Source organism: Nerophis lumbriciformis, linkage group LG09 (genome assembly GCF_033978685.3).
Source record: "Nerophis lumbriciformis linkage group LG09, RoL_Nlum_v2.1, whole genome shotgun sequence".
NCBI lineage: Eukaryota > Metazoa > Chordata > Actinopteri > Syngnathiformes > Syngnathidae > Nerophis > Nerophis lumbriciformis.
The window spans coordinates 3,660,518-3,675,368 of NC_084556.2; the positions used below are offsets into that span (position 1 = coordinate 3,660,518).

At 43.7% G+C, this 14,851-nt stretch overlaps 1 protein-coding gene across 6 annotated transcripts in view; it reads right to left on the reverse strand.

The window, feature by feature from the left end:
• The window catches only part of LOC133607808 (glutamate receptor 4), a 549,530-nt gene that overhangs the window by 225,092 nt on the left and 309,587 nt on the right, over positions 1-14,851 (reverse strand). For all 6 annotated transcript variants that reach the window (XM_072913769.1, XM_061962781.2, XM_061962780.2 and 3 more), the window contains one exon: positions 11,994-12,233. In XM_072913769.1, coding sequence (XP_072769870.1) covers positions 11,994-12,233 — 240 coding nt within the window. The remainder of the gene's footprint in view (positions 1-11,993; positions 12,234-14,851) is intronic.

The following is a 14,851-nucleotide window of genomic DNA, read 5'->3' on the forward strand; positions in this document are numbered from 1 at the left end:
TAATTATCTTATCAGACAGAAAACGAGCAAATATCACCCTTATTTGAGATATTTCATCTTACTTAGATTTCAGTTTTTTGCAGTGTATGTGAGCAGTGTTTTTCCCTTGAAAGCTTCCTTGTTTCGTTGGAGAACACTCGATCATACGGGCTTTGTGGAGTGGAGAGCGAATGGCTTTTTACCCCGTCAAGCGTGAACAACCTGAGGTAAGACACAACAAAATGGCGGGATGAGATGTTCTGATGGGACGCCGTCCTATCCCGACGACGTCCTCACTCGGCGAGGCAATCTAGTCAAACATTCACTGCCGACGGAGGTAATGAAAACCCCATCTTGGCGTCTGGTGGAAAACGTATGAAAAAGCGAGATTGTGGTGATGTGATCCAGCAGCACACATCCAGTGTGTCTTGTAATGGAAATGTGACACAGGGGGAAGGGGGAAGGGGGGGGGGGGCAAACCTATTGACTCTTGCTGGTGTGACAGTAAAAAAAGAAGGCAAAGGAAGAATAGGAAACTGCGGACTTCAGGTGAGCGGGAGATAGTGGAGGAAGGGAGGGGAGATGGAGAGGAACAAGGCTCGACTCGATCCGCAACATTTGGACCAGCGGCTGCACTGTGATATCGATCGTTGCCCCCCCCCCCGGCAAGTTGCGGACAAAGCACCGCCATTATTCCAAAAGCACATCTATTCACACCTCACTGTTTGCCATTTCGGGGAGGCGGGGGGGCTCGCGGGAAACGTATCAGCGGAGAACACAACACCGATTTTACTGCAATCGTAGCGGGATGGCTACGGATGGGTTGATTCCTTTTCGGGGTGCGTTCACAATCCCCACGTTGCAAGGAGCGTTGGCTCCGCTGGTGAACGAGCAAAAGGGGGCCAAAAGCAGCGTTGAAATGAGCGCAAGAATGCACAGGGATATGACAATAGGAAGGGAATGGTTTACTTGACACGTGAAACGTGACGAATTAGGGGGATGCACTAACCACTTTAGCACCCAGATGTTTGTGTTCATGTGTTCAGATCCCACCTCACTCCTACCCACTTCTCCAAAAGTGGGCTGGCTCAGGGTGGAGGACAGAGTAAAACAACTTGCACTGAGCCTGGTCTATAAAATCCGCTACACCTCCCTGATACCAAAGTACATGTCAAACTACTTCCTTAACGTGAATGACCGCCATAACCACAACACCAGGGGAAGCTCCACTAACCACGTTAAACCCAGATTCCGATCTAACAAAGGTCTTAAAGGCCTATTGAAACCCACTACTACCGACCACGCAGTCTGATAGTTTATATATCAATGATGAAATCTTATCATTGCAACACATGCCAATACTGCCGGGTTTGCTTACTAAAGTGCAATTTTAAATTTCGCGCGGAATATCCTGCTGAAAACGTCTCGGTATGTCACGGATTGTAGAGGACATTTTGGGACAGCATGGTGGCCAGCTATTAAGTCGTCTGTTTTCATCGCAAAATTCCACAGTATTCTGGACATCTGTGTTGGTGAATCTTTTGCAATTTGTTCAATGAACAATGGAGACAGCAAAGAAGAAAGCTGTAGGAGGGAAGCGGTGTATTGCGGCCGACTGCAGCAACACAAACACGGCCGGTGTTTCATTGTTTACATTCCCGAAAGATGACGGTCAAGCTTTACCATTGGCCTGTGGAGAACTGGGACAACAGAGACTCTTACCAGGAGGACTTTGAGTTGGATGCGCAGACGCGTTACCGTGAGTACGCCGCTATGTGCATGTCTTGTACGTAACTTTGGGGACTTTGGGGAAATATATGTGCTGTATGAACTTTGGGGAGGTGAACGGTACTTTGGGCTGTGGGATTGAGTGTGTTGTGCAGGTGTTTGAGTTGTATTGGCGGGTTATTTAGACGGGAGGGGGGAGGTGTTTGTTATGCGGGATTAATTTGTGGCATATTAAATATAAGCCTGGTTGTGTTGTGGCTAATAGAGTGTATATATGTCTTGTGTTTATTTACTCTTTTAGTCATTCCCAGCTGAATATCAGGTCCCACCCGCCTCTCACAGCATCTTCCCTATCTGAATCGCTCCCACTGCCCTCTAGTCCTTCACTCTCACTTTCCTCATCCACGAATCTTTCATCCTCACTCAAATTAATGGGGAAATCGTCGCTTTCTCGGGCCGAATCGCTCTCGCTGCTGGTGGCCATGATTGTAAACAATGTGCAGATGTGAGGAGCTCCACAACCTGTGACGTCACGCTACTCGTCTGCTACTTCCGCTACAGGCAAGGCTTTTTTATCAGCGGCCAAAAGTTGCGAACTTTATCGTCGATGTTCCTTACTAAATCCTTTCAGCAAAAATATGGCAATATCGCGAAATGATCAAGTATGACACATAGAATGGACCTGCTATCTCCGTTTAAATAAGAAAATCGCATTTCAGTAGGCCTTTAAACACACAGTGCATCCGGAAAGTATTCACAGCGCTTCACTTTTCCCACTTTTTGTTACTTTACAGCCTTATTCCAAAATGGAACGCATTCATTTTGTCCTCAAAATTCTACAAACAATACCCCATAATGACAATGTGAAAAGTTTTTTTTTTTTTTTTTTTTTTTTTTTAATTCTAGGAAAACCTGCCCAAAGATACACTATATTGCCAAAAGTATTTGGCCACCTGCCTTGACTCACATATGAACTTGGAAGTGCCATCCCATTCCTAACCCATAGGGTTCAATATGATGTCGGTCCACTTTTTGCAGCTATTACAGCTTCAACTCTTCTGGGAAGGCTGTCCACAAGGTTGCGGAGTGTGTTTATAGAGATTTTCGGCTTGTGTTCCAAAAGCGCATTGTTGAGGTGAGGTCACACACTGTTGTTACCATGAATTGATTAAACAAGTTGAAAAAACTTATTCGGGTGTTACCATTTAGTGGTCAATTGTACGGAATATGTACTGTACTGTGCAATCTACTAATAAAAGTTTCAATCAATCAATCAATGTTGGTCGAGAAGGCCTGGCTCTCAGTCTCCGTTCTAATTCATCCCAAAGGTGTTCTATCGGGTTCGGGTCAGGACTCTGTGCAGGCCAGTCAAGTTCATCTCCGCCATCCATGTGGCCAGGCCAAGTGATTAGGACACCTGATTCTGATCATTTGGATGGGTGACCAAATACTTTTGGCAGTATAGTGTAGGTGTGCCAAGCTTGTGGCGTCATATTCAAAAAGCTTTGAGGCTGTAATTGCTTCCAAAGGTGCATCAACAAAGTATTAAGCAAAGGCTGTGAATCATTTTTATGTAGATGTGATTTTTTTTTTTTTTTAATACATTTGTTTAAAAAATATATATACAGCAGATGACATGGCACCCCAAACCATCACTGATGGTGGAAACTTTACACTAGACTTCAGGCAACGTGGATCCTGTGCCTCTCCTGTCTTCCTCCAGACTCTGGGACCTCGATTTCCAAAGGAAATGCAAAATTTGCATGGTTGGGTGATGGTTTGGGGTGCCATGTCATCTGCTGGTGTCGGTCCACTCTGTTTCCTGAGATCCAGGGTCAACGCAGCCGTCTACCAGCAAGTTTTAGAGCACTTCATGCTTCCTGCTGCTGACCTGCTTTATGGAGATGGAGATTTCAAGTTCCAACAGGACTTGGCGCCTGCACACAGCGCAAAATCTACCCGTGCCTGGTTTACGGACCATGGTATTTCTGTTCTAAATTGGCCCGCCAACTCCCCTGACCTTAGCCCCATAGAAAATCTGTGGGGTATTGTGAAAAGGAAGATGCAGAATGCCAGACCCAAAAACGCAGAAGAGTTGAAGGCCACTATCAGAGCAACCTGGGCTCTCATAACACCTGAGCAGTGCCAGAAACTCATCGACTCCATGCCACGCCGCATTAACGCAGTAATTGAGGCAAAAAGAGCTCCAACCAAGTATTGAGTATTGTACATGCTCATATTTTTCATTTTCATACTTTTCAGTTGGCCAACATTTCTAAAAATCCCTTTTTTGTATTAGCCTTAAGTAATATTCTAATTTTGTGACACACGGAATTTTGGATTTTCATTTGTTGCCACTTCAAATCATCAAAATTAAATGAAATAAACATTTGAATGCATCAGTCTGTGTGCAATGAATAAATATAATGTACAAGTTACACCTTTTGAATGCAATTACTGAAATAAATCAAGTTTTTCAAAATATTCTAATTTACTGGCTTTTACCTGTATATAGACGCTTACATAGGTCTGCTGATAATGTTCCCCTTTAAGCATATCTAGCCTTATAACTGTGGCTATGGTAACAAATGAACAAAAAGACAAAAGTTAACTTTTTTTTTGCTTTAGCCAGACAACGAATATAATAGAGCAAGAAATGCATACAACCATGTTGTGTAAAAACTACAAAATCATTCATATTAACTCAGCTCTAAGTTGTGAAAAAAGGTTACAAATTATGCATTACATGACCTTCACAGTACAAACAAGTCTAATAATGTAACCATTTTAATGCAATTGACCGAAACGACAGAATGTAACTTGTTTGCTTTAACTGAGGTAGTCAGACAAGTTTAGTAGACCAGTGTTTTTCAACCACTGTGCCGCGGCACACCAGTGTGCCGTGAGATACAGTCTGGTGTGCCGTGGGAGATTATGTGATTTCACCTATTTGGATTAAAAATATTTTTTGACAACCACTAATTATAATCTGCAAATTATGTGGCGTTGTTGTGTATCGGTGGTGTCCAGAGCTCGGCAGCGTAACCGTGAACGAAACAGCGGGAGGCAGTGTGCAGGTAAAAAGGTGTCTAATGCTTAAACCAAAAATAAAGAATAGGTGAGTGCCCCTAAGAAAAGGTATTGAAGCTTAGGGAAGACTATGCAGAACGAAACTAAAACTGAACTGGCTACAAAGTAAACAAAAACAAAATGCTGGATGACAGCAAAGACTTACTGTGGAGCAAAGACAGCATCCACAAAGTACATCGGAGCATGACATGACAATCAACAATGTCCCCACAAAGAAGGATGAAAATCACTTAAATAGTCTTGATTGCTAAAACAAAGTAGATGCGGGAAAATATCACTCAAAGGAAGACATGAAACTGCTACAGGAAAATACCAAAAGAAGAGAAAAAGCCACCAAAATAGGAGCGCAAGACAAGAACTGAAACACTACACACAGGAAAACAGCAAAAAAACTCAAAATAAGTCACGGCGTGATGTGACAGGTGGTGACAGTACACCTACTTTGAGACAAGAGCTATAGTGATGCATGCTTGGTTATGGTTTAAAGTCATATCCAACAATTGCGACGACGACTTTTTACCGTCAAGAGTTTCGTTTTTTTAAATGATTTCTGCTGGCGGTGTGCCTCCAGATTTTTTCAATGAAAAAAATTAACTCAGCTCTATGTTGTGCAAAAGGCTACAAACCTTCACAGTGCAAATAACGCCAAAAAGTGCAAATTAATTTCCTTTTTGCATACTTTGCAGCAGGCTACACGTTGATTTGGTCCACGTTTTATCTAAAGTTTGTATTTGTCATTTTCCATCCAATGTTCGTTGAAACGACAACCTCCCGGAATGATGGACCGATGCACCACTGTCCTCAGAGCCGCATACAACAACCTAATGTAAGGGCTCGTGCAAAGCCAACAGATCAAGCGTGTAGCTTTCATTTTTAAGGAAACTTTTTTTTTCCTTTCATTTTATAATTAGCCTAACGAGTCAGTCCCTACTGCTCGCTAGTGTTACCATATCTGAGTTATTGTGCAGAAATATGGGGAAATAACTACAAACATTCGTTAACCGTGTTACAAAAAAGATCAATTAGACTGATACGTAATGTTGGATATAGAGAACATACAAACCCTTTATTTATTGAGTCAAAAATATTAAAGTTCGATGATTTGGTCAAATTGCAAACAGCTAAAATGATGTACAAAGTCAACTAACATTATCAATAGTAGCCTCTCTTCTGGAATAGTTCCAGTAGAGTTTAAACATGCAGTGGTACGACTTCTACTTAAAAAACCCAGCCTCGACCCCTCTCTCCTCTCTAACTTCAGACCTATCTCTAATCTTCCATACATTTCCAAAATATTAGAGAAGGTTGTCTACAGTCAGTTGTTGCCCTTCTTAGAGGATAATGGTATCACTGAGCTGTTCCAGTCCGGTTTTAAAGCCCTCCACAGCACAGAGTCAGCGCTTCTAAAAGTTTTTAACGATATCCTCCTGTCCACTGATTCTGGTAAATATGTTGTCCTGGTGCTTTTAGATCTGTCTGCTGCGTTCGACACCGTCGACCACGCCACCTTAATCACTCGTCTTGAGAACTGTGTGGGCATTAAGGGCGCCGCCCTCAACTGGTTCCGGTCGTACCTAACCGACAGGTGTTTTTGTGTAAAAGTAGACAGTTTTATGTCGTCCACAGCTCCTTTACCACATGGGGTCCCCCAGGGCTCAATCCTTGCCCCAATTTTATTTGCGCTTTACCTTCTCCCCCTTGGTTCTATTTTTAGGAAGTACAGTATTGCATTTCATTTTTATGCCAATGATTGCCAGATTTATTTTCCCATGGCACAAAATAACACGGTTCAACGTCTTATTGACTGCCTGCACGACATCAAAGTCTGGCTTTCAGCTAACTTCCTGAGCCTAAATGAAGATAAAACAGAAGTTATGTTGTTCGGTCCAAGTCGCTCTCCCTCCCCCAACGTTGACCTCGGCACTCTGACCCCGTATCTCAGCGACTGTGTCACAAACCTGGGGGTAAAGTTTGACTCAGATTTTAAATTCGAAAAACAAATCAGCAGCGTCGTTCAAAAAAGCTTTTATCAATTACGCCAAATAGCGAAAGTGAAACCGCTTCTATCAAGACATGATCTTGAGAAATTAATCCACGCTTTTATCTCGACTCGTCTTGATTATTGTAATGCCCTGTATGTTGGCATTAGCCAGGCCTCCCTGGCCCGCCTGCAGCTCGTGCAGAACTCTGCTGCTCGTCTGCTAACACAGACCCGCAGACGTGAGCACATCACCCCTATTTTAGCGTCCCTTCACTGGCTCCATGTGCGTTACCGAATACATTTTAAACTCCTTTTATTTGTTTTTAAATGTCTAAACAACCTCGCGCCAACCTATCTCTCCGACCTCCTTCAGCCTTACTGCCCCACCCGATCCTTAAGATCAGCCGATCAGCTGCTGTTGACGGTCCCTGACACAAGGCTGAAGCTTAGAGGTGACAGAGCTTTCGCCGTTGCTGCTCCCAAGCTCTGGAACGACCTACCCCTGAGTGTTAGACAAGCCTCCTCTCTTCCTGTTTTTAAATCTCTCTTAAAAACATACTTTTATTCCATGGCTTTTAACACTGAGTGTTATCCATCCTGCAATGGTGCCCCATAATACACCTGCTGTGATCCTGTTTTTATGTTTTTATGTTTTTATTAATTCTATTTTAATTATTTATTTTTTATCGTGTTCTGTTTGTGTTGTGTTGTGTTGTGTTTGCTCGGTACTCGTTTTATCTTTTAACCTGCTCATTGTACAGCACTTTGGCTACCCCTGTGGTAAATTTTAAATGTGCTCTATAAATAAAGTTGATTTGATTTGATTTGATTTGAACTATAACCTGCTACCAAAGAATGTACAACAATTCTTCTCAACTAAAGAGGAGGAATATAACCTTAGAGGAAAATACAATTTAAAACATTTGCATGCACGTACAACACTTAGAACCTTCAGCATGTGGAGTTAAATTATGGAATGGAATAAGTAAAGAAGTTAAACAATGTACTGATATGATCCAGTTTAAGAAATTGTTCAAATTAATAGTGCTTACAAAGTACAAAGAAGAAGAATTATGAGAAATACTTTCAACCTTATTGAAAATAAGATATTCTTCATCTCAGTATGTTAATAATGACTGACTTAATTAATTACATATTACAAAACTGTTGTATTACTCATTCACGGATGTAATTTTACTATAAAAAGGTCAGTAAATGAATGTATATATTTGTAAACGCTCTGAAGTGGGAAAAGGGGTAGGATTAAATAAGCTTTGCTTCTTCCTACGCCTTTTCGGACATGATGTAAAGAGAAATGATATGAAATTGTGTGATGTATTGTGCTGTAAGTGTGTTCATGTTCAAAATAAACTAAAAGAAAGAAAGACTGCCGAGAAATATGATGAACATTTCCATGCACTTCACCCAAAATTCAAGCATTTTTCAAACCTTGCAACACAACATTCAAATCCAAGCATTTTCAAGGTTTTTAAGCACCCGTACAAACCCTGTTTTTTTTGTTTTTTTTTACAGTTTTAGCCCAGAACATCCTTCTAGGGCAGGGGTGTCAAACTCAAATACAGAGTGGGCCAAAATTTAAAACTGAACAAAGCCGCGGGCCAAGGTTGAACAAATTAACCTTTTAATAGGGACCCAAACAAGTTTTGCATTGAATATTGAACAAGCAAGGCTTATATAACTTTATAGTGACATGCAAAATCGAGTTTCAAATAATAATAATAATAATTAAAAAAATATCAATGGCATATCAAATACAATTTGAATAAAAATGTAATGCCTCTTTTCTATTTGCAGCCTTCTGAGGTAAATATCAACATTAACTTTTTCCACAGGCTAATAAATTAGAAAATAAAATAATGAATAAACCGACCATTCAGGACTTTAAACTGCTCAGTTTGCAACACACTGATCTAATCTGATGAAGCCAGATACCTGACATCTTTTCTTGGATGCGAGTTCATTAATGTCGGGGCTCAGGCTTTGAGCTGAGGCAACCTTCATTATCGAACGAAGGTGTTCATCAGTCATTATATCTCATAGTCCACCCGGACCACAGTCTTGGGGGCGTGCTTTAAAGGCACTGCGTTTATCGTCCTCTACGAGCTGTCGTCACGTCTGCTTTTCATCACTAAATATGTGCAACTTCAGCCCGCACACACACATACATGCAAATCACACTTGGCCAACAGCGATACAGGTTACACTTACGGTGCCCATAGAAATATCTTTAACACTGTTAGAAATATGCACCACACTGTGAATCCACACCCAACAAGAATGACAAACACATTTCGGGAGAACAACCGCACAGTAACACAACATAAACACAACAAACATATACCCAGAATCCCATGCAGCCCTAACTCTTCCGGGCCGTAATATACACCCCTCTACCACCAAACCCCCCTCCCTTCGTGCGTCGGTTGAGGTGTGCGGGGTTGGGGGGGCGGGGGTGTATATCAAATCAATCCATCCATCCATCCATCCATCTTCTTCCGCTTATCCGAGGTCGGGTCGCGGGGGCAGCAGCTTAAGCAGGGAAGCCCAGACTTCTCTCTCCCCAGCCACTTCGTCCAGCTCTTCCTGTGGGACCCCAAGGCGTTCCCAGGCCAGCCGGGAGACATAGTCTTCCCAACGTGTCCTGGGTCTTCCCCGCGGCCTCCTACCGGTGGGACGTGCCCTAAACACCTCCCTAGGGAGGCGTTCGGGTGGCATCCTGACCAGATGCCCGAACCACCTCATCTGGCTCCTCTCGATGTGGAGGAGCAGCGGCTTTACTTTGAGCTCCCCCCGGATGGCAGAGCTTCTCACCCTATCTCTAAGGGAGAGCCCCGCCACCCGGCGGAGGAAACTCATTTCGGCCGCTTGTACCCGTGATCTTGTCCTTTCGGTCATAACCCAAAGCTCATGCCCATAGGTGAGGATGGGAACGTAGATCGACCGGTAAATTGAGAGCTTTGCCTTCCGGCTCAGCTCCTTCTTCACTACAACGGATCGATACAGCGTCCGCATTACTGAAGACGCCGCACCGATCCGCCTGTCGATCTCACGATCCACTCTTCCCCCACTCGTGAACAAGACTCTATATCAAATCAAATCAAATCAAATCAACTTTATTTATAGAGCACATTTAAAATTTACCACAGGGGTAGCCAAAGTGCTGTACAATGAGCAGGTTAAAAGATAAAACGAGTACCGAGCAAACACAACATAACACAAACAGAACACGATAAAAAATAAATAATTAAAATAGAATTAATAAAAACAGGATCACAGCAGGTGTATTATGGGGCGCCATTGCAGGATGGATATCACTCAGTGTTAAAAGCCATGGAATAAAAGTATGTTTTTAAGAGAGATTTAAAAACAGGAAGAGAGGAGGCTTGTCTAACACTCAGAGGTAGGTCGTTCCAGAGCTTGGGAGCAGCAACGGCGAAAGCTCTGTCACCTCTAAGCTTCAGCCTTGTGTCAGGGACCGTCAACAGCAGCTGATCGGCTGATCTTAAGGATCGGGTGGGGCAGTAAGGCTGAAGGAGGTCGGAGAGATAGGTTGGCGCGAGGTTGTTTAGACATTTAAAAACAAATAAAAGGAGTTTAAAATGTATTCGGTAACGCACAGGGAGCCAGTGAAGGGACGCTAAAATAGGGGTGATGTGCTCACGTCTGCGGGTCTGTGTTAGCAGACGAGCAGCAGAGTTCTGCACGAGCTGCAGGCGGGCGAGGGAGGCCTGGCTAATGCCTACATACAGGGCATTACAATAATCAAGACGAGTCGAGATAAAAGCGTGGATTAATTTCTCAAGATCATGTCTTGATAGAAGCGGTTTCACTTTCGCTATTTGGCGTAATTGATAAAAGCTTTTTTGAACGACGCTGCTGATTTGTTTTTCGAATTTAAAATCTGAGTCAAACTTTACCCCCAGGTTTGTGACAGAGTCGCTGAGATACGGGGTCAGAGTGCCGAGGTCAACGTTGGGGGAGGGAGAGCGACTTGGACCGAACAACATAACTTCTGTTTTATCTTCATTTAGGCTCAGGAAGTTAGCTGAAAGCCAGACTTTGATGTCGTGCAGGCAGTCAATAAGACGTTGAACCGTGTTATTTTGTGCCATGGGAAAATAAATCTGGCAATCATCGGCATAAAAATGAAATGCAATACTGTACTTCCTAAAAATAGAACCAAGGGGGAGAAGGTAAAGCGCAAATAAAATTGGGGCAAGGATTGAGCCCTGGGGGACCCCATGTGGTAAAGGAGCTGTGGACGACATAAAACTGTCTACTTTTACACAAAAACTCCTGTCGGTTAGGTACGACCGGAACCAGTTGAGGGCGGCGCCCTTAATGCCCACACAGTTCTCAAGACGAGTGATTAAGGTGGCGTGGTCGACGGTGTCGAACGCAGCAGACAGATCTAAAAGCACCAGGACAACATATTTACCAGAATCAGTGGACAGGAGGATATCGTTAAAAACTTTTAGAAGCGCTGACTCTGTGCTGTGGAGGGCTTTAAAACCGGACTGGAACAGCTCAGTGATACCATTATCCTCTAAGAAGGGCAACAACTGACTGTAGACAACCTTCTCTAATATTTTGGAAATGTATGGAAGATTAGAGATAGGTCTGAAGTTAGAGAGGAGAGAGGGGTCGAGGCTGGGTTTTTTAAGTAGAGGTCGTACCACTGCATGTTTAGTCAAACTTTACCCCCAGGTTTGTGACAGAGTCGCTGAGATACGGGGTCAGAGCGCCGAGGTCAACGTTGGGGGAGGGAGAGCGACTTGGACCGAACAACATAACTTCTGTTTTATCTTCATTTAGGCTCAGGAAGTTAGTATATTGCAGACCGGAAGAGTTAGGGCTGCATGGGATTCTGGGTATTTGTTTTGTTGTGTTTATGTTGTGTTACTGTGATGATTTTTGGGGGGGGCACTGAAATTTGAGAGTCTCCCGGGAGGGTTGGCAAGTATGAGAATTAGGGGTTGGCAAGTATGAGAATTAGCGGTGAATGCGGTGCTACCGCCGCTGAATATAATCGACGGGCCAGCTCTAGTGTTAATTTGATATCGCCTCAAGGGCCAAGTGAAATTACACGAAATTTGTGAAATTTGGCCCGCGGGCCAGAGTTTGACACCCATGTTCTAGGGGAAGCGGGATCAATTAAATATGAATGGACATCGGTTCAGCGATCAGAAGTTACCTCGGTCGGTGTCGTAGAGGAAGACAAACTTGTTCCAGTCGTAGTGGTCCAGCAGGGACAGCAGCGCCCCGCGGATGGACGGCCGCAGCTGCAGCGTGAACTGGCTCTCGCCCTCGATGGGGAAGCTGGGCGTGATGAGGGAGATGTGCAGGGCGCTGCAGAAGGACGTCAACGTGTGCACCGATCGCTTGTCGTAGAGGCCGAAGATGGCGAAGACACCGCGGGAGTACTGGGAGCAAACTGGGGAGGAGAACAGCATCACGTAAACAGAAGGACATGGTGGAGGCTTCATGTTGGATACACTGGAGGAGGCGATCAGGGACTAAATGCTGAGCTCAGGCGTGTCAAAGATCATTAATATAACAGCTGCTGTCAAAAACACTGCTCAACGATCCTCTATATGAGAGGAATGCTTCGCTGTTTTTAAGGACACACTGCAAAAACGCAAGTGGCAGAGCCTACAGATGACATGAGCATGCTATTTTTAGGAATATGCTGTAAAAAAAACAAAACACTAGTCAAAGATCCCCTACATCAGGGGTCGGCAACCCGCGGCTCTTTGATCACTCTGATGCGGCTCAGCTGCATACTTGCCCACCTCCCTGATTTTCCGGGAAGACTTCCGGATTTCAGTGCCTCTCGCCGAAAACTACCGGGAATAAAATTCTCCGGTTTACACCCTTACAATAATAATAAGGGCGAGCCATGATGGTACATCATTCAGCACCGTTACAATCTGTATAAACAGCGTGCCAGCCCAGCCTCTTGTTATATGCATCTTCTGCTTGCACACGTACGTGACAGCAAGGCATACTTGGTCAACAGCCACACAGGTTACACTGACGGTGGCCATATAAAACAACTTTAACACTCTTACTAATAATGCGCCACACTTTGAACCAAAACCAAACAAGAATGACAAACACATTTCCGGAGAACATCTGCACCTTAACACAACATAAACACAACAGAACAAATACCCAGAATCCCATGCAGCCCTGACTATTCCGGGCTACATTATACACCCCTGCTACCACCAAACCCCGCCCCCATCCCAACCCTGCTCCCTCACACATCAACCCCCCCCCAACAGCGATACAGGTTACACTTACGGTGCCCATAGAAATATCTTTAACACTGTTAGAAATATGCACCACACTGTGAATCCACACCCAACAAGAATGACAAACACATTTCGGGAGAACAACCGCACAGTAACACAACATAAACACAACAAATATATACCCAGAATCCCATGCAGCCCTAACTCTTCCGGGCCGTAATATACACCCCTCTACCACCAAACCCCCCCCCCCTCCGTGCGTCGGTTGAGGTAGGCAGGGTTCGGTAGCGGGGGTGTATAATGTAGCCCGGAAGAGTTAGGGCTGCATGGGATTCTGGGTATTTGTTCTGTTGTGTTTATGTTGTGTTACGGTGCAGATGTTCTCCCGAAAATGTGTTTGTCATTCTTGTTTGGTGTGGGTTCACAGTGTGGCGCATTATTAGTAAGAGTGTTCAAGTTTTTTATACCGCCACCGTCAGTGTAACCTGTGTGGTTGTTGACCAAATATGCCTCGCTGTCACTTACGTGAGCAAGCAGAAGCCCTAAACAACGTGTGGCTGGGCCGGCACGCTGGTTGTAGTGGGCGCTAAATGCTGTACCATCACGGCACGTTCGAGAGAACAGATGCCCTGAATTTCGTAGTCTGCCGGAAAAAACGGGAGGGTTGACAAGTATGACGATGTCAAGCGCTATTCATATAAAACTTGCGAGCCGCACTAACATTCAATTTTCATATTAAGGTGTGGGCCGCATGTCTGAGACCATTGCTTTATACATAGCACAAAGCAAAAAAAACAAACTTTGTATGCAGTGTTATTTCATTTTAAATTTCAAAAGATTTTTGTGCCTCCCATTAATTTCTTTAATTTGTGAAACTGGTCAAAATGGCTCTTTGACTGGTAAAGGTTGCCGACCCCTGCCCTACATGAAAGGAACATTTTGCAGTTTTTGAGAACACTTGAGCACTCTTGTTTTGAGGAATCTGCTGTAAACACACGAGTCAAAGAATCTCCATAGGACAGCAACGCTCTGCTGTTTTTGAGGACCTACTGCAAAAGTGCTAGTCAAAGATCTTCTATATGACAAGTACGCTATTATTTTTAGGAATCTGGTCAAAGATTGTCGTATATGCGAGGAGCTCTTTGCTGATTTTGATAAACCACCTGTCACATCACGTCGTGACTTATTTTGAGTTTTTTGCTGTTTTCCTGTGTGTAGTGTTTTAGTTCTTGTCTTGCTCTCCTATTTTGGTGGCTTTTTCTCTTTTTTTGGGGTATTTTCCTGTAGCAGTTCCATGTCTTCCTTTGAGCAATATTTCCCGCATCTACTTTGTTTTAGCAATGAAGAATATTTCAGTTGTTTGTATCCGTCTTTGTGGGGACATTGTTGATTGTCATGTCATGTTCGGATGTACATTGTGGACGTCGTCTTTGCTCCACAGTAAGTCTTTGCTGTCATCCAGCATTCTGTTTTTGTTTACTTTGTAGCCAGTTCACTTTTAGTTTCGATCTGTATAGCCTTCCCTAAGCTTCAATGCCTTTTCTTAGGGGCACTCACCTTTTGTTTATTTTTGGTTTAAGCATTAGACACTTTTTTACCTGCACACTGCCTTCCGCTGTTTCCGACATCAACAAAGCAATTAGCTACCGGCTGCCACCTACTGATATGGAAGAGTATAACACGATTACTCTGCCGAGCTCTAGACAGCACCGACACTCAACAACAACACATAATTTGCAGACTATAATTACTGGTTTGCAAAAAATATTTTTAACCCAAATAGGTGAAATTAGAT